Source organism: Gracilinanus agilis, chromosome 2 (assembly GCF_016433145.1).
Source record: "Gracilinanus agilis isolate LMUSP501 chromosome 2, AgileGrace, whole genome shotgun sequence".
Taxonomy (NCBI): domain Eukaryota; kingdom Metazoa; phylum Chordata; class Mammalia; order Didelphimorphia; family Didelphidae; genus Gracilinanus; species Gracilinanus agilis.
In genome coordinates this window covers 343,979,583-343,999,766 of record NC_058131.1, presented here as the reverse complement: position 1 = coordinate 343,999,766, position 20,184 = coordinate 343,979,583, and the positions used below count along the sequence as shown (strand labels likewise).

General features: G+C 38.0%; 1 protein-coding gene across 1 annotated transcript in view; it reads left to right on the top strand.

Annotated features, from left to right (window-relative positions):
- Positions 1-20,184, top strand: part of PTPRT (protein tyrosine phosphatase receptor type T) — an 846,734-nt gene that overhangs the window by 739,947 nt on the left and 86,603 nt on the right. Inside the window, exon 17 of the mRNA XM_044659804.1 lies at positions 10,234-10,421. Within this exon, the coding sequence (XP_044515739.1) occupies positions 10,234-10,421 (188 nt within the window). The remainder of the gene's footprint in view (positions 1-10,233; positions 10,422-20,184) is intronic.

Here is a 20,184-nt window from a genome sequence, read left to right as displayed (position 1 = left end):
AGAGAGAGAGAGAGAGAGAGAGAGAGAGAGAGAGAGAGAGAGAGAGAGAGAGAGAGAGAGAGAGAGAGAGAGAGAGAGAACCTATAAGTACCCTTATCCTTATAAGGTATTTTTCGTTCCTTTCCTATATCCCATAGTACATTACCTACATATGAAGACTGTTTAGTTTGTGCTGTGATACATCTACAATGCCAGATTCTGAGCTAATGCTGCAAATGGCACGCTGCCTCCAGAGCACTACAGCAATGCCAATCTCAGGCATCCCGAGTCTCTCTTTGGAGTTGACAGGAAGCTGACAACCTTTACTCAGGGAGAGACAAATTGGATAGGGATGTAATTAAAACCATCAGCAGTACTCCTCAGGAAGCAAGGAATTCTGAGCAAAGGCAGCTTATCGCTTTACACACTTGCCAAGGCTAATAGAATTAAACCCGAAAACAAAGATGCTGCTTCTATCATTCCAGAAGCTGGAAATTATTGGGGGACATGAAAGGAGAACTTTGAAAAGGAACAGTTCTGCATGCTTATCAGTGAGGGGGCAATTGGGTTGGGTGGTTGACTCTTGGTTTTCTTGCTGCCAGAAATCATTACTTCTTCCTTAGGCTTTCTGCCCACCTCTATGTTGAGCCCTCTAATTACAAAAAAACTAAGTTGGTTTTGTACAAAAAAAATTATTTTCCCCTTTCTCTTTGTGTCTTTAGCTATTAGGAAAGACCAGCAACAAAGCTATCTTCTTCCTGGTTCTTTATCATACCTTTCCCAGATGGTATAAGCCATGAAACTCTAAAACTGTCATATTTTCTCCATTTTGTACTAACTTGAATTTTCCTCTTTATAGTTCAGCCTGCTAAATTTGAGGTGGCAACATGTATTATTCTTTATGTTTCCCCAACCCATTTTGCTAGTAATTAAAAGAGCTGGAGAAATATGTGAGCATAGAATCTTAGAGTTAGTGAGTGCCTTAGAGGCAGTTAGGTGGGCATAGTGAATAGGGTCCCGGACTTAGAGTCAAGAAGAACTGAATTCAGTTCTTGCCTCAAATATTTATTTGCTCTGTGACCTTGGGCAAGTCATTTAACCTCTCTCCATCTAAGTTTTCTCATCTGTAAAAATGGAAATAATGAGATAATGTGTAAATCAATCTATGTCTTAATTATGCTATAGAAATCTTATGATGTTGACAAGGAGGAGGAAGATGAAGCAACATAATATAATATAAAGAGTGCAACAATACTCAGGAAACCTTGGTTCAAATCTGAGCTCTGACACTCACTAACTATGTGACCTTTGATAATCCCTCCATTGTTCTGTGCCTAAATTTCCTCACCTATAAATTGAAGAGGACAAATTAGATGACTTATTGATAAAATTTCTTAATTCTAAATGACCACTCACTATATCTAGTCCAATTTCCCAACTCATTCAGAAAATCCTTCCATAGTATACCTGACAGGAGGTTGGTTACCCTGCATCTACTTGAACATTTCCAGTGGTGAGGAATTTACTATATCAAAAAGTATCCACTTCAGATGTCTCTAGTCAGAAAGTTCTACTTTCTACTGAGCGGAAATCTGTTTTCCCTGTAACTCTGGTTCATTAGAAGTGGTTCTACCTTCTGGAGCAATGAAAAATAAATGTTGTCTTTCTTCAATATAAAATCCTTTCCCTTATTTGAAGTCAACTATCATACAGCACCCATTCTTCTCTTCAAATGAAATATCCCAAATTTCTTTACTCTCATGGGAAATGGCTTCCAGATTCCTGGTCTTCCTCCTTTAAACGTGATTCTAACTTCTTAGAAGTCAGAAACATCCATCACCATATTAGGTATCAGCATACCTAATATCAAAGAGGCTTTCTAAATTTGCTCCTTTTGTTTTTCTTTACTCAAAGACTACTTAAACTCTTGAAATCTGACTCCATCCTTTGTCTTTAATTTTAGCACATAAAGGAACACAAATATTAGCTAATAAATATTTGTTGTCTGATTATGTCACTCACCTAATTCAAGATGGTTAAATGGCTCCCTTTTGCTATATAAAATATTAAACTCTTTGTCATTTAAAGTCCTTTAGAGTTCAGTTTCAACTTATTTTTCTAGACTGATCACATACTATCCCCACTCATGTACTCAACATGCTTACTTGACTGTTCTGCTTAATATTCCCTGTGAGATCATCTCATCTCCCATCTCTCTGCCTTTACACAGGCTGTCTCCCATTCCAAGAATGCTCCTCACCTCCATTTGTAGAATCTCTAGCTTCCTTCAAGCACAGCTCAGATACCACCTCCTTCAAAAGGTTTTTCCTGGTTCTCTCAGTTATTAATGTTCTATTCCTCCGATTACTTTGTATTTACTCTGTATAGATTTTGTATGTATTTACCTATATGTATATTATAATCTTTGGGGGAAAGGACTTTTTTTTAACAAAAATAATGTTTATTGTATCCCTAAGTAATTGGTACTTACCAGGTTCTTATAAATATGCTTTGAGCTGAAGTCATAAATATACTGGGTACCCTAAAATTTTGTATTCCTTAAAACAAATATCTAAAAAAATCATATTTTCAGGCCATGTAACTCCCAAATTTGAATGGATTCATATCCACATAGGTTTTACAAATCATATTAAGCCTTTTCATAAGTAAAAATCACTTTCCCTCTTAATATTGATTTTAGATTTACAGACCTATACTGTCAATACTAATTTTGGTAAGGGGGGATAAGCAATAACCACAATGCATGCACGCAACACACACACACACACACACACACACACATACACACACACACACAATTATCCAATTTGAAATGATTGTTTGCCAAAGATTTGGTTAGATTCAGATAAAAACTTTTCATAAATAGTCTTTGTAAGTTACAAAACTTCTTGATTTCTTCTCCAGTTAACAACACTATGATTTGCTACTTAGATAACACCTTTTTCCTTCTCTGATTTTTTCCTCAATTAAAAATCTCAATCAAGTCAGTTATTTTCCATCAAATGAATTCAACAAACAAAACTCCAAATGAGTAATTTGTTTTAAATTTTCCACTGCTTTTGGTGGTATCACGTGTACCAGCTTTTCATTTCCATCAGTTCATACTTATTATCTTACCAAGCAAGCAGGCTTTGTAAGTGTTATGGCTGAAGACCAAATATGGGTTAATGTCAAGAACTGGGAATATCAATTAGCAGTTCATTTTATGAAAATTAATTTTTCCTATATCAAGGCCCTAGATTAGAGAGGCTCCCATCAGTCCCTTTGACTTTTACATTTCCTTTGTTCTTAGGAACTCCAAAGAATATTTTCCAAAAAACAAAAAAACAAAAAAAAACCTGATTAGTAGATAAGGCTCTTCCAGCTAAATTTGTGACTGCCTCCCCTCCCCTCCCCATCAACCATAGGAGTGGGGAGTGATTGAGAGTCTTGATGGACAACTTCCTCATTACCTCCTCACCAATTAGAGGTGTCTTGGCATGTCCAAGGAAGGGCCTGAATAATGAACTCCCAAATTGTATTGTATAGACCTACTATGAAGGAATTTCCTTGCCTTTAATCATTGAATCACCAATCTATTCATTTATTGGTTAAATGCTAGCCTAATCAATAAATTGATATTCTTTTTTTTTCTACTTTTTTTTTTTTAACCCTTGTACTTCGGTGTATTGTCTCATAGGTGGAAGATTGGTAAGGGTGGGCAATGGGGGTCAAGTGACTTGCCCAGGGTCACACAGCTGGGAAGTGGCTAATAAATTGATATTCTTAACCCCAAACCAGTCTCTCAAATATTTTTAACAATTTATTAGGATATTGTCTATAGTTCCATGGTGAACTAATTCATCATTTATTAGCTTAAATGGATCCCTGTCTTTTCTTGACAGCTGTTACTGAATAGAGGTTTTGGAATAAGGCTGGGCTCTTATCAGAAAATAGCTTCTGCTTTACTGGGGAGTGCACTAATGTATGTTTAGAAGACCTGAGTTTGAGTCTTAATTATGCTCCTTCCTTCTCAAATAGGGAAGTTACTTTACCTTTCCAGAATTCATTTTTCTTACCTAAAAAATGACCAGTGATTCATGTCTAAGACATTTCAACAAAATTCACTTCCGTGTCTAATACTTTATGAATCTTTGAAACTTGTGTTTGTTTCCCACACATGTTGAATACAGAATCTTTTCTGATGAAAGAAGAATAATGGCTAACTTTACTAAGGAGACATCAGTTTCCACATACAAATGATAACAATTGTCAGTAGAAATGTCATTTTCTAATAGTTGTTTCCTGTTTACGGATATTAGCCCAAGCCAAACCTTAGCTATGACACATAACATACAGCAATTCATAATTGCTATCAGATTTTGACCTTTTTATCCAAGGATTTCCAAGAAATTTTCATTATGTTACACAATAATCAATGATTTTGTGTTGTTTTTTTTTTCAAATGGAGAACTACATGCATTGCACTAGTAAAGGATATTGGCTCAACATGTAAGATAATTAGACATAACTAGGAATTCTGGAACTGAGACAAGTTGGAGAAGGAGTTAAAGTGGGAGGAGGAATATGTGGCTCTCTCATCTCTGAGAGATCGTCTTGTACCCCCTTCAAAGGCAACTAGGAATAAGGAAAGCCATGCTATGGATATAGGAAGGCATTGGTGCTATGATGGTAAACTAGAGTAAAAAAGGTCTCTCCCCTAAATTTTACCATGGGGAAAAAACCTAAGTAGTCTCATTATAGTTATGATTTTTTTTAAACCCTTATTTTGAAGTTAGAATCAGTACTGAGTATTGGTTCCTAGGCAGAAGAGGGGTAAGGGCTAGGCAATGGGGGTTAAGTGACTTGCCCAGGGTCACCCAGCTAGGAACTATCTGAGGCCAGATTTGAACATAGGACCTCCCATCTCTATTCCTGGCTCTCAATCCACTGAGCCACCCAGCTGCCCCTATAATTATGATTCCAAGTACACTGTGTACTTTGACTTACTCCTGAAATCAGATATTTGTTTTTTCTAACAATGTCAGGTCTAGTATTTAGGAAAGGGGACAAAATTTTAACTACAGACATAGAGAAGGAAGTACTATTTGCTTTCTGTATTGTGTCTAGCTTGCCCTGATAAAAGAATGGCCATCATACCTAGGAAGGAGATAGTATAAGACAGAAAGATAGGTAACATGCGAACTGACCATTATTTTAAATGATTCCAAATAATATTACAAGATAAACTGCCTTCTACAAAGGTAATGTTATCTCAGAGTGACTATAAACAATCTTTGAGAAATCATGACAGATGGGAAAGGTACCAAAGGATAGCATGTTTGCCTCCTGACCAGCATCATAGGTACAACTTTTTTTCATTTCATCCTTTGTGTCTCCCCTAGTACCATGAATTTACCACATTCTTTGGTTTCTGTCTCCATGGGGCCAGGAAGAATTTAGGATCAAGTCTACAGCTGTCTAAGTTATTAGGTTTGGCAACCAGTAATGAAAATAAGGATAATCTGGGTAGTTTCATGCCTCGGATTACTGTTTAAAGGCCCTCTGCTACACCTAAGAGGAGAGAATAAATAATCCATTTGGAAACAAGATCCAGTTGTAATGGTACTTGAGAGCTATAGTGTGACCTCAGATTTGTTTTCTACTGGATCTCCAATTTTTCCTGCTCACCAAAAAGGGTATAGGACTATAGAAACATAAAGAAGACCTCTACTGTTAGATGACCTACATATGAAAATGCCTATAGAAATTCAAAATATTATTATAAAATAAATAAACTAATACTATCCATAAAAGGTAAACCAAACATTCCTGAAAATTAAGGATTTAGTGACAAAAGAAGTGATTAATAGGCTCTCCAAAGGCCGGGTGGTTTGAGTTACATTTTATGAGCAACCTGTGTTTTCCTTATGCCCTTGTTGAATTAGCAATAGAACTACACATTAGTTTTAAGACTCCCTCTCGGATAGGGACATCATAATGTTTTTTAATTGGGGCTGATAAAAAACATAGCACTACTTGTAGGTTCCTGAGAGAAGTGAGTTGTGAAATTGGGTTTTCATTAAACCTAATGATGGAAAATTAAGCATAGTGCGTCTACTGGAAATGGTCCAAGATTGAAAAGGTGTCTTTTCTACATTATGGGAGGTTAATAAGGGAATAGGTGAAGTACAAAACATTGGAGAAAGGCCTCCAATGAGATGAATTAATCAACCTTGAAATTTCTTCCATTCAGAGTCCTCATACTGTCTTTCATTAGCCTGGGCATCAACATCATTTACACATGTTTTTAGCTCTTGATCTAAAATTCCAAATGTGGTTTTTGTTTCATTCACCATGATGATTTTGTTGATACCACATATCTATGATAATAGCTGGCACTGACATTTTTGAGGTTTACAAAGCACTTTTCATAGATATTTGTTCATTTGAACCTCACAATAACCCAGAGAGGTAAGCAGAGCAAATGTTATTATCCCTATTTGATAGCTGAGGGATCTGAGGCTCAGAGAGTGAAGAGGACTTTCCCATAGTCACATGGATAATTAGTTTCAAGTTCGGGATTCAAACCCAGTTCTGCCTAACTCCAAGGCCACTATAATTACTACCGCACAACATCTAGGAATGTGCTTGAAGAAAACATGGACATATTCAACTCTTTGGCTTTGGAAATGTTAAGTATCTCATAGTAACTCCTATGAGTTTCTCATCAAAGGAAGATAACCAGGATGATGTGGAACTGGATATAATGACATACCAGGATCTCTTTAAACAATGATGGATCATCCTAGAGTCCAAAGGATTTGGAGGAGACAAGATAATATTGTCAAATGTTTAAAGGGTTATCATGTGAAACACTTTTTTTCTGCTTGACTCCACCAATGATTACAAGTTGAAGAGGGACAATATAATTAAATAACCCCATTCAAACTAAACAAAAATAGAATTAACTGAACATAGAAGATTCTTCTTACTTTAAGGTCATGAAGAAGTTAGATAATCATTTATCAGAGCTATTGTACTTTCAGGTATTATATGAATTTGATATCCTCTGAGGCCCCTTTACTACTATTACTACTACTACTACAACTACAACAACAACATTTTATGTTTGTATTGTTCTTTATGCCTTTCAAATGTATGTTTACATAATACATATGTATATTATATATGTATTTCATATATACATATACATATATGTACATAAAATCTCATTTGATTCTTCACAAGATTTGGAAAATGATTATATGTATAGAGTGAGGGACAGTGAAAAGTCAAGAGTGATTCCTAGATTTCAAGCCCAGGTAACTAGAAGGTTGGAGAAATCCAGAAAAGGAATGACTTCTCATATAAAGGTAATGAGTTATGTTTTGAACTATTTGAAATGCTTTTAGAATATACAATTTGAAATGTTTAGTAGATGGTTATCTTTAAAAGACTAGTGCTCACGAAAGAGACTAGGATGGTAAATGGACATCTAGTTCACTTAGAGAAATGGTACAGAGAGAGAAGAAAAGAGGTTCTGAGATAGAGATCTGTGTTATGTTTGTATCTGAAGCTAAATTTGAACTAAAGTCTTCCTGACTAGAACTATCAAGAGAAAGAAATTCCATGCCAGAGGTTCTTAACATTTGTGTGTGTGTGTGTGTGTGTGTGTGTGTGTGATAGATCCCTTTGACAGTCTGGTTAATCATAATGACCCCTTCTTAGAATGATATTTAACATAAAATACATAGCACTACAGAGTAAATAAATTATATTAAGATACATTCATCAGGGCAGCTAAGGGTCTGGCCTTCAATCAGGAGGACCAAGGTTCAAATCTGGCCTCAGACACTTCATAGCCCTGTGACACTGGGCAAGTCACTTGACCCTGATTGCCTGTTCCTTGCCCTTTTGGCTTTGAGTTGATTCTAAAACAGAAAGTAAGGTTTTGGTTTTTTTTTAATGTAGTCATGAAAAAAATTTTTAAGCAAGTTCATTGGACCCAAGTTAAAAACCCCTACTCTATCCCATTCCTCCGAAATGTGGTCTACTTTCATGTTCCTTTCAGTTAGGAGATTCATTCCAAGTTATATTACAATACATCAAAATATTGCAGTATACTCTCTAGATATACCTTAGTGAAGGGTGCTCACTTGACCTGTTCAGTTCATAACCACTCAACACTTTATCTTTCTGTGTAAATTCTTAACTGTGCTTTATGTCTCTGTTAATTCAACATTGTTCCATAGAAGAGTTAACCAGCAGGTTTGAGACATGCCCCTGGCTCTTGATATATTTTATGGCTACCCAGCAGTTGAGCTGTCCATCTGTTATCATTCCTTCAAGCTAAATGATCATCCTATCTCCTTTTCCACTTCCTTATCCTTCTCACTCATTTCTGCTTGTCTTTTACATACTGGAAAAAGAGTAAATACTTGCTCTTTATTTTATATAAATACAGTGTTTTTCATTGCCAAGCTATCTCAATCTTCAAGCCTTCTCTTTCCCCCAAATTAGAAGGCTGTAAGCACATACGAACAAACTAAAAGGCCCTCTGAGCTCTGAAAAGCAAGTGAAGAACAAAGTAGAAGGCTCAGCAGAAACAAAGATTTGAATTGTCTACTTTTCCTTAAGATTATGTGCAATATTCCTAGGGGAGGATACTTTGATGGACAGGCTTTTATGCTGTGTCATTGATTGATGGGATGCAAAAGAGACCCATCATATGTGAGACAGTTTTCATCTGTTTCATAACAAAAATGAACTCATTCAAATTTTGTCATTGTCATTTTGGAAAATGTGCCATTCAGTTCCATATAACAAATATTTATTAAACACAAACTCTGCTTAACTTTTCTAGTTTCCAGGCACATATAACATGGATCCTGCCCTCTAGGAGCTTATAATTTAATGGAGGATAGGGAGAGGAAATATACATATACCTGCAGCATAGCATTGTAGATGGAGTGCTGAACTTAAAGCTAAGAAGACCTGAGTTCAGATCTTGCTTTTAATACTCAGTAGTCATGAGACTATGGATTAATAAAATCACTTTCCCTCTCAGAACCCCATTTTCCACTCCTATAAAATGGGAATAATATCTGTAGTACCAGCCTTATAGGGAAATTTTAAGGAAAAACCATAACAAATATAAAGTGATTTATTAGCTTTCAAGTATGAGAAAATTTATTAATTATTACTATATGAGTAGCTATGATACAAGATAGAGTGCTATCTTGTACAAAAGATATAAGCAAAGTGACTTGTACAAAGTACAAGTACAAAGATATAAGTACAAAGTACAAAGATATAAGCAAGATACAAGATACAAGATACAATACAAAGATACAAGACTTGACATGAATGAGGCTAGAAAGAGTAGCATCTGAACTGGACCTTAAATGGAAGAGAGAAATCTAAGTTAATGAAAATAAGGAAAAGAGGGGAGCCATTCTAGGCACAAGGGATGACATGAGCAAACTTCTAAATAAAAAAACAGTAGGACTAAGACAGAATATTATTGATTTTGGCTAGAATATACACTGCAAGAGGAGTAGTTCAAATGTTTGATAAGTTGGTTAGAATCAGATCATGGAGGGGAAGGGGGAAGGAGAAGGTGGGATAGGCACCTTGAATGTCATTCTCAAGAACTTGTACTTTGTTCAGCAGGCAATAAGGAGTCTCTGAAGGCTTTTGGGTAGAGAGAGGGAGGATGTGATGAGAGTGGTTAATTAAAGAATGAATTAAAGAATACTTGGGCAGTTAGCTATCAGAAGGATGAATTGGTTTGGACTTTGCCTATAGGTAGAAAAAAATAATATGAAGGCTATTAATTCAATCTATGTGAGAAGAGAAAAAGACTTTTACTAGGGTGGTTGCAGTTGAGAGGAGAAGAAAAGACAGTGTGGTGAATAATATTGCTCCATGCCCATGTGCACTCTGTAAATAGAAAGGACCTGGGGTCTTCATATTCTGAAGTCCACCACTTACATTCTTGCATCTGTTTAGCAAACCTGTCTGTTTGTGCTGCCTCCAGCCTCCCTGACAGATTACCCTGAAAAACTCCATTGGTGTGACATCCCCCTAGGCTGCCTCAGGAAAATGTAGCACTGCTCTGTTGATTTCCAAGGTCAGCTTGAGCCAAGCTGCCCAAGCAATGGGAAAAAAAAAAATAAATAAAAGCCAAGGACAAAGGGGAGAAACAGCGAGTGGGTGACAGTTTGCTTTGCCTTCCTCTCTCTGAAACAGGCAGTAGCCGTGGGGAGTTGGCCCAGCCTACACTGACCATCCAGACCCATCCGTACAGGAGCTGTGAGCCGGTAGAAATGTCCTACCCTCGGGACCAGTTCCAGCCTGCAATCCGAGTAGCAGACCTATTACAGCACATCACACAGATGAAGCGCGGTCAAGGCTATGGGTTCAAGGAGGAGTACGAGGTGAGAAATCAGAGGGAAAATGGGGAGGGGACGAGGGGAAGAAAGCTTCTTTTCTAGATGTGAGTTGGGCAGAGGAGGCTCCTTTATTTACATTATCCATTCTAAGGAAAAGTCCTCTTTAGAGATGTTATGTCTCGTGTATGTAGAATATTCTGGATATCACCCCAGATGTAAATAGTGAAGATGTCTTAAAGCAAAGACCACTAAGTTGGAAATGGAATTTAATCCAACCTAACCTGGGCTAAGTAGACCATCACGTTATTTATTTATGTGTTTGCTTTTAAATGTTTTATTAATATTATTTTTTTTAAACATCTCTCCCTTCCCAGTGACCCCCAACTCCCACCCAACAGAACCTTGCCTTGTAACAAAGGAGTATTCTTAAGCAAATCCATTCAACAGATTGGTCATATCTGACACTGTGTGCTTCATTGAACATCTGTAGTGTACCCCTTCTCTGCAAGGAAGTGGGAGACATGCTTCACCATCTGCTCTCTGATGTCATGATTACTCACTACATTGATCAAAGTTAAAATGTCTTTCAGTATTGTTTTCTTTACATTATTGCTTTGCCCTTTTTATTAAATAAGTACTTGCTAGAGACAACATGATACAATGGAAAGTGCCCTGAATTTGGAATCAGAGGCTCTGGGTTCATAGCCTGGTTTTCTCACTGCTACCGGTGTGGCCTTGGGTAAGTCACATCACTCCTCCATAACCTCCTCTGGGAAATGAGGGGGTTGGTATAGATGACCACTGAAGGTCTTTCCCAGCTCTGACTCTGTGTGGACCTACGAACCTAAGCAGAATGGTACAGATAGAGGTGAGAGAATACTGTGTTAGGAGCCAGAAGCCACCTCAGTCCTGGTCCAACTCTGCTGCTAACTGTATGACTTTAACCCAATCATGTCCTTGCTCTAGGCGTTAGCTTATGAAGAATGAAAACTTAGAGACCATTCTATGCAACAACAGAAATATTGTTTAAAGAATACTTGTATATGTCTACCTCCAGTGAAAGAACTGATGAAGAGAAAAAAGGAAGACATAGTTTTATATATACATATATTTTTTTTGTCAAATGATGCCTTCTCTAGTGTGGGGAGAAAAGCGACCAAAAAAAAGGGAGTTACTTGAGAATTTTAATATAGCAAACAAACAAATTTAAAATAAAATAAAATAAAAACAGGTGAGAAAGAGCCCAAGCTACTCTTGCTGTGAACCATTCAGGAGAAATGGAATTATGAACAAAGAGCCCGTCCACCTAGTTACTAAAAAGAAAAGAAAGAAGAGAAAAGAAGATGAGCTAGACTGAATGATCTTAAAGATTTCCTCGAAAGCTAATGTCCTCAAACTAAGCAGCAGGAGGCTAGATTGAATCCAACACAAAGGCCGAATATTGCTTTTTAAATTTCTAATTTTTCCTTTTTTTGTTTTTCTGCTGCCTCTATTTCTGAATATATACCTACTCCCTGGCCAACAAGTCATTCTTTATAACAGAAAAAAAGGAGGAGAGAGGAAAATAAAAAAGAAGCAGTTTAACAAAATTCACCAACATATCAAACAAGTCTGATGGTATATGCAGTGCTCCATATTTAGAATATCCCACTTCTTCAAAGAAGGGAGAATGAAAGATACATTCTGAATATTGCTTTTTAAAATTCTTAAAGCTAACACTTTCTTGGTATTTACCACAATTGCCTAAAAATTGCAAGGAAAAAAGCATTCTAGTTAATCAAGACCTTAATCTAATTAGATTTGACTAGAAGAAATTTAGTCCCTTCCTTCTAGAAGTATTCAGATGTCACCAACCTTCCCCAATTCATATGTAAATATCACACACATTATGTATTCAGACACATGCATGAATGTGCCTTGAGTGGAATCATTACACAGTTCACTTTATAGAATATCTCCAGTAAACATTATATTTTAATTTTAAAATACCCTTATAAATATGTGCAAATCAGCTCTCTGCTTTCTGAGGGACCATGAGTATGAAAATGTCACAAATTATGTCAGAAGTTATCTCTGTGTTGCTTGGTTTTATTTAATTGTTTTTCTTAATCACAAGGGAAAGCTACTTTTAAGTGGGCTACTAAAGAAAACTAATCCAATATCTATTAGGATATAAAAAACAAATGACATCAATAAAATTCAAAAAATAAAATAAAACGTGCCTTTCAAAAGGAAGATAGTAGAGTCTGCAAACTATGGACTAGTGAGTATTACTTCAAATCCTGGCAAAATTCTAGGACATGATATTAAAGGGATAGTGAGTGACCATCTAGTAAAGGAATGGTAATTGCCAGGAGCCCACACCGACTCAGCAAGAACTGGTCATGTCAGCCTAAGCTCATTTCTATTTTTGACACAGATTTGCCAAATTGGTAGATCAGGGCAGTAATATGATTTACTTAGATCTTAGCAAAGCATTTGACAAATTCTATCTTCTTCTATTAAAAAAAAATGAAGAAATGCATGTTAATTAATAGTACAATTAGGTGGATCCCAAACCATTTGGAAGCTGGACCCAAATAACTGCCATTGATTGTTAGAAGGTCTGTGTAGAAGCTCTTTGGCAGAGCCCTCTTCCTCAGGGCAGAATTGGACTTTGTGCTACTTAACATATCTACTTATCCAAACTGCCAATAGCTCAAACCTAGGAAGAATAAATGTTAAGTGATGGCCTAAGATGGATCCATCTTAATGGACTGGAATGCTAATCTAAATCTAATCAGATCTGGGCAGCTGGGTAGCCCAGTGGATTGAGAGCCAGGCCTAGAGTTGGGAGGTCCTAGGTTCAAATCTGGCCTCAGGCACTTCCTAGAGGTGTGACCCTGGGCAAGTCACTTGACCCCCATTGCCTACCCTTACCACTCTTCTGCCTAGGAGCCAATACACAGTATTGACTCCAAGACCAAAGGTAAGGGTTTTAAAATAAAAACAAACAAACAAATAAATAAATCTAATCAGATGAAATTTGATAAATGTCAAGTCTTACACTTGGATTCAAAAAATCAACTTCACAAATACAAAGTAGGAAATGGGTGGCTTAACAGTTTGTTTGAAAAAGATCTTGACGTTTCTAAGAAATACAAGCTGTGTTTCAAGAGGGTTGTATACAGGCCAAAAGAGCTTGTGGAAATACAAGCTGTGTTTCAAGAGGGTTGTATACAGGCCAAAAGAGCTTGTGGAATTTTAGGCCACAAGACTAAGGAAGTGATAGACATATTCTATTCTGCCCTGCCCAAACCACATATGGAATCCTGTGTTCATAATAGGAACTACAACAGAATGGGAAAAGGGCAGCAGATCATGCCCCATGAGGACAGGTTGAAGGAGCTAGGGATTTTTATCCTGGAGTGAGCAAACAATCAAGCATTTCTTAAGTGCTTGCTGTGTGCCAGGACTATTCTCTGTGCCAAGTACTAGGCATACAAATACATGCAAAAAGAAATACAGTCATTACCCTTTAAGAAGCAGGTAGGTAGTTCAGTGGATAGAGAACCTACAGATGCGAGGTTCTGACCTCAAATCTGGCCTTAGATACTTCCTAGCTATAGGAGACTGGACAAGTCACAGTTACCCAACAGCCTAGTCTTACTATTCTTCTGCCTAGGAACCAATAGTGTCAATTCTAAGACAGAAGGTAAGGTTTTTTTTATTGTATGTGTGTTTTTTTTAAAGAAGCTTACATTCAAATGGGGAAGACAACACATAAAAAGGGGGTGAGAAGTATGGGAAGAGAGTTGGGGGGAAGAAGGTGCCCTAGCATGGGTATAATGGCAAAGACCAGAAAAGTGAGAAACATAGCAGTAAGAGGAATGAACAATTACTGTCCTGGGTTTGTTCCCAAAATAGAGGCCCCAGGAAGGTACTTATCAATAGGAAAAGAGGGCCAGTATGGTAGAAGGATCTTTCAGGATGAGAAGAAAGTTGAGACAAGGTAGTAAAGTCCAAAAGAATCGGAATCTCAGTTAGAAAAAAAAAATGGCAAGTCAGAGAAGAGAAGACATAGGTCAAGCATCCTAACTATCTTCAAGTCTTCATAGGATTGTCAATTGGAATAAAATTTAGACTTCATAGGACAAAACTAGTAATAATGTGTGGAAACATGCAGATTTAGGGATAATTTAAAGAGGATGAAAAAAAAAAACTTTCTAACAATTAGAATTATCCCAAAATGGGGCAGGTTATTTGGGGAGCTACTGAATTTCCCCTTCACTATAAATGCTCAAGTAAAGACTCGATGGTCACAATCCATTATATATGGATTGGATTTTTGTCAACCCAAGAGGAAATTTTTCTTCAAGTCATATTAGACTTCCTCTAAGATCTATTTTGAATCTAAAGTCAATTAAATTTAACTCAACAAACACAGTCCTTTTGTACCTAGGATAGCTAGGTGGCATAGCGGATAGAGTGCCAGGTCTGGAATCAGGAAGACTTGTCTTCCTATGTTCAAATTTGGCCTCAGACACTTACTAGCTGTGTGACCTTGGGCAAGTAACTTGGCCATGTTTGCCTGCACTTCCTCATCTCTAAAATGAGCTGGAGAAGAAGATGGCAAACTACTCTATTATCCCTGCCAAGAAAACACCAAATGGGGTTGTGAAGAGTATCCATGTATTCATTCAGTATCCTTCTTCTTCCTCTTTGTCTTTCATTGGCTGTTCCCCACCCCCATACCTGAAATGACATACCAGTGATGGTGTACCTTTTAGAGACCTGGTGCTGTGCCCTACCCTCTAACTGAATGCCAGTCACTCCCCATCTCCCCCTTATCCCACAAAGGAGAGGAAGTGCTCCCATTGGGCTGCTGGGTAGAGGGGTAGGTGAAGTGAGGAATGTCCTCAGTGAATGTAGAGAGGGTGAGTGGAGTGGCTGAGCACTCTGCTCCCCTCCAGCTCTGCTACTGGTGAGCCTCCCATGTTACCCACTGTGCATTCCCATTGGCTGCTGGGCGGAAGAATGGGGGTTGTGAAAAATGTTGTCAGGAAAAGTAGAGAGGGGGAGGGAAGCAGCTCCCCCTGAACCTTTCTCTCTTTCTAGTAATAAACTTGGAGTAGGCCATGTCCCCACAGAGAGTACTCTACTTGCCATCTTTGGCACATGTGCCATAGGTTCACCATCACTGACTTATACCTTCATCTTTGCCTCTGATCCTATGAAATCATAGAATTCTTTTGAGGTCTCAGTCACAAAATCATGGACTACTAGAAAGTCACAGCTAAAAGGGAGCCTAAAGATCAACTTCACCAAACAAAATAGGAAATCCACTGAGGTGCCTAAGGGCACATAGCAATATAGTAGCAAATTTAGGATTAGAACTCAGGCCTCCTGATCCCCAAGCTAGTGTACTTGCCTGCTCTGCTATTACAAGTGGTAATAGTATTGGGAAAACATTAGCTTTCTATGACCAAAAAAAGCAGCAAGAGAGGTGACAGGGGTTTCCAAAGTAGAGTGCATGAAGAGTAAGGAATAAAAAATGGGTACTGATGAAGGCAATGAGGAAGGGACTTTATGATCCAGGGATAAGAAGGAGTGAAAATTGGTAATGAGGCGAACTTGGTTCCAGGCAGTCTGTAATTGTAATGAATGGAACAAGCACGGCAGGGTGACCATAAGGTAATATGTTATTACAGCTCCATTAAAACTATTTAAAGAAGCCAGGAACAGCTGTGAGAAATATGATATACTTAATGAAGGGAAAACATTTGCTCATTTTTCAGCACTGGAAGAGAATGTTCAATGGTTAAGGTTATAGAGGCAGCCATCTTCCTTAGTCATCCTTCAGGACCATATTGGTGCACTTAGCCTACTATGTTGACTAGAAAGGGAAAATGATCAATAACTGAGCTGGAAAAGACCTTAGCTCAACCTCCTCATTTTACATGTGGGTAAACTGAGAATCAGAGTAGGGAAATGACTAGTGCAAAGCCACACAATGAATTAGAAGAGGACCTTCAGACCAGAACTGAGGTTTTCTGGTTTTCAAGTCATATTGCCAGCCATGCCACACTTTGTGCCTTTGTAGGAATAAACACTTTGCATGACCCATAGTCATCCTTTGCATGATCCCTAGTTAATCAAGTGATTTCTGTCTTCTCCTCACTTTGTCTTCCATGTAAATGGTAGGGTTACTGAATTTCAGGACTAGAAGGGACTTTAGTTTTACTCCCTCATTTTACAGATGATTAAACTAAGACTTAGAGAGGGAAAGTTATTTGTCTGATGATCACACATGAAATTAGCTTCACAATCAGTGGCAGAACTTGGTCCTACAGACTCCAAATCTACTGCTTTTTTCACTACATCAGAAGTTCTTAACCTGGGATTCACAGACTCCCAAGTTCTCTGTCCTGGCATAAGGCTTTGGAGAAATGTTTTCTCACTGAGCAGGAGGAGGATGTAGGTGAAGAAGTTCTAGACCTGGAATTAAGTTGACTCAGGTTCAAATCCTTACTCAGATGCTTCCTATCTGTGTGACCTCAGGCAAGTAACTTAATCTCTCTTGACTTTAGTTTCCTTGTCTAGAAAATAAGGCTAGACTAGTGGGCAATTAAGGTCACTTCTAAATATAATCTTATTAATCACTGTTAATGAGAAGAAAATATCCATTTTTTATTAACTGCAAAAAAGGAAATCACAGGAGCTCACAAGTTCAGCAAGGAAGAGAGCAGAGCAGAAAGTGAAGAGAGCCTGCATTCCACCCATCCATGTCTGGAGTGGGAAGATGGAAAGTTATAAAATAAAGGAAAGTTGGAGTAGTCAGATAGCTAGGAGGAAGACTAGCAGAGTCATGGAAGCCAAGCAATGAAAAAGTGTCTAGCCACAATGTTTTTAATAGCTACAGAGACAAAAAGAAAACAAAGAACCTTAAGGCTGATGGAAGATTGCCATAGGGAGCAATGTAAAAGTCACAGTTTGAGAGGTGGATAGGTGTTGTAGTAGATACAATGCCAGCTCTAGAATCCAAAAAGATCTGAGTTCAAACCCTAAGATATTTCCTTGCTGTGTGACCCTGAGCAAGTCACTTAATCCCCATTGCCTAGCCCTTACTGCTCTTTAGTATTGATTCTAAGATAGAAGGTAAGGGATTTTGTTTTTGTTTTTAAGACATTGGTAACATTCAGAGAGAGCAGTTTCAATAGAGTGGTAGCATTGGAATTTTAACTGTAGAACACTGACAAGCAACTCCAGAGTGAAGAAGTATGAGGACCACAAGAATAGGCAACCCTGGCAGACATGGCAGCCACTCTTGTAATCCCTGCTACTAGGATGAATTAAGGCTACCAGATTTCCTGAGCTCAGGAATTCTAAGTTACAGAGGACTAAGCTGATTGGGTAGCCCAGAAAGTTTAACATTAATACTGTGAGTCCCTGGGAGTGGAAAGCCATTATGTTGCCAAAGAAGGGATGAACTGGCTTGGGTCAGAAATGGAGTGGGTCAAAGCTTTCATGCTAATCAGGTTGGAATTAAGCCCATGCAGTAGCCCTTGGGTTACCAAACTGAGTGAAATAGGGAAACCTGGTCTTTTTTTTTTTTTTTAAGAGCATACCATTCTAGTTGTTTAAAAGTAAAAGGAAGGAAAGATACTTGAAGACAGTGTGAGATGGTAGCATTGAGTGTTGCAGATGGTAACTCTGAGGCACAGGGATAAGGAAAGTAGAACATGAGAGTTTGGCACCCATAAGATAGGTGAAGAACAAGTTGGTCAGAGATGCTACTTTTCAGGATCCTGTGATGCCTACATGAAGCACTTGGGTAGGGGGAAGCTGATTCCTCAAAACGCCAAGAATCTGGACAGTGGATGTAGTGAAGTAAAGGATTTAGGTCAATCAATGCCTCTTGATGTTCCCAAGGGCCTGGCTGAAATCACATTCAGCACCAGTTAGTCCATCTACACTTATTATGTGCCAGGAATGTGCTAAGTCCTGGAAGTACAAAGGAAGGCTAAAACAGTTCATACTTTGAAGGAACTCACATTTTAATGGAAGAGGCAAAATGTAAATAATAAGGTACATACAAGATATATACAGAGTAGATAGAACTAGCAGGTGGGAGGACCAGGAAAGATCTTCTGCAGAAAGTAGTGTTTGGGCTTAGTCTTGACAGAAGTCAGGAAAACTAAGAGGTAGAATTAAGGGGGGAACAGCCAGTGCAAAGGCATGGAGGTGAGAAATGGAATGTTGTATTCTAGGTACTGCCAAGGTGACTAGATTGTAAAATCTAGAGCTAGAGGAGAGTAAAGTGTAAAAATGTTAGAAAAGGGGTGACTAGGTGGCACAGTAGATACAGAGCTAGGCCTGGTCAAGAGGACTTGGGTTCTAATCCGACCTCAGACCCTTCCTAACTAACCACGTGACCCTAGGTAAATCATTTAACCCCCATTGCCTGTCCTTCTGTCTTAAAGTTGTTACTAGAACAGAAAGTAAGGGTTTTTATATTTATTTATATACATATATATTTTATATATTTTTATATAAAACATCTTTTTATATATAAAGTATACATGTATTATTACATATAAAATATATCATATATATTCATTATATATATTCTACATTACTATATATATGTATATATGTATATATCTATTAGAAAGGTTGGAAGGTACCATTTATGAATACTTTTAATAGTCAAACAGAAGACCTAATATTTGACCCTAAAGGCAAAAGGGAACCACTGGAGTTTTTGAGGTGGTGACATGATAAGACCTAGACTTTAGAAAAATCACTTCAGAGGATACATGGAGGATGATTAGAGTGGGTTGAAAATTGAGGCAGGGATATCAATGAGAAGGCTATGGTAAGGAGTAATAAAGCCATGAATTATGACAGTAACTATATGAATGAAGAGAAGGTGGTATAGTCTACTCTCAGAAGATGAGGGATATTGCAAAGGGAGAATCACTGATATTTGGCAATGGATTGGATTTGAATAATGGGTGAGAAGATTTGAGGTGAAATTGAGGTGGCGAACCTAAGTGCTTGGGAGGATGGATGGCAGGACCCTCAACAGCCATAGGAAATTTGTAAATTGGGAAAGCAGTGGAAAGAGAAATGATGATGAATTCTGATTTGGACATGTTAAAATGCCCAGGAGACATCCAGTTCATCCAGTTTAGAAGGTTCAAAGGGCAGTTAATGTTCAGGAAACAGACTAAGCTTGGATGTATAGATCTGGGAATCATCTGCATACAGATGCAAATTGAATTTATAGGAACTGATTAGATCACCAGTCAAGATAATATAGAGGAAGAAGAGAACTCAGGACAAAGCCTTGGGAGACATCTTTGGTAACTAAGATATGGCCAAAAGACAAACATGGGAAACTGAGGAGTTCAATAGAGAGAAGAGATTAGTATCACAAAAATCCTGAGAAGAGAGAATGTCCATCAGAGAAAATCCAAAAAGTCCAAAAAAGAGAGAATATATACCAGCACCAAAGCCTTACCCAAAATGAAAGAGGAGGATAAAGAGCAGGGAGAAGATGTACTGATCAGCTCAGGGACGCTGATGCCTCTCCTAATGCTTCTGGCTCCCTGAAGCCTGGGATCAGAGAGAAAGTTAGAAATCTCAAGATGACAAGGTCCTTCGTGTTCATCTAGCCCAGCGTTGGCAAAGGTTTTTAAGTTTGCATGCCCAAACTGCAACTTCAAGCTGCCTGTGAGCCTCCATATTACCCCAGAGAGTGGAGAGAGGAAGTGCTCGTTTTGGGTGGCTGGAAAGAGGGGCTGGGCATGCAAAAAAAAAAAAA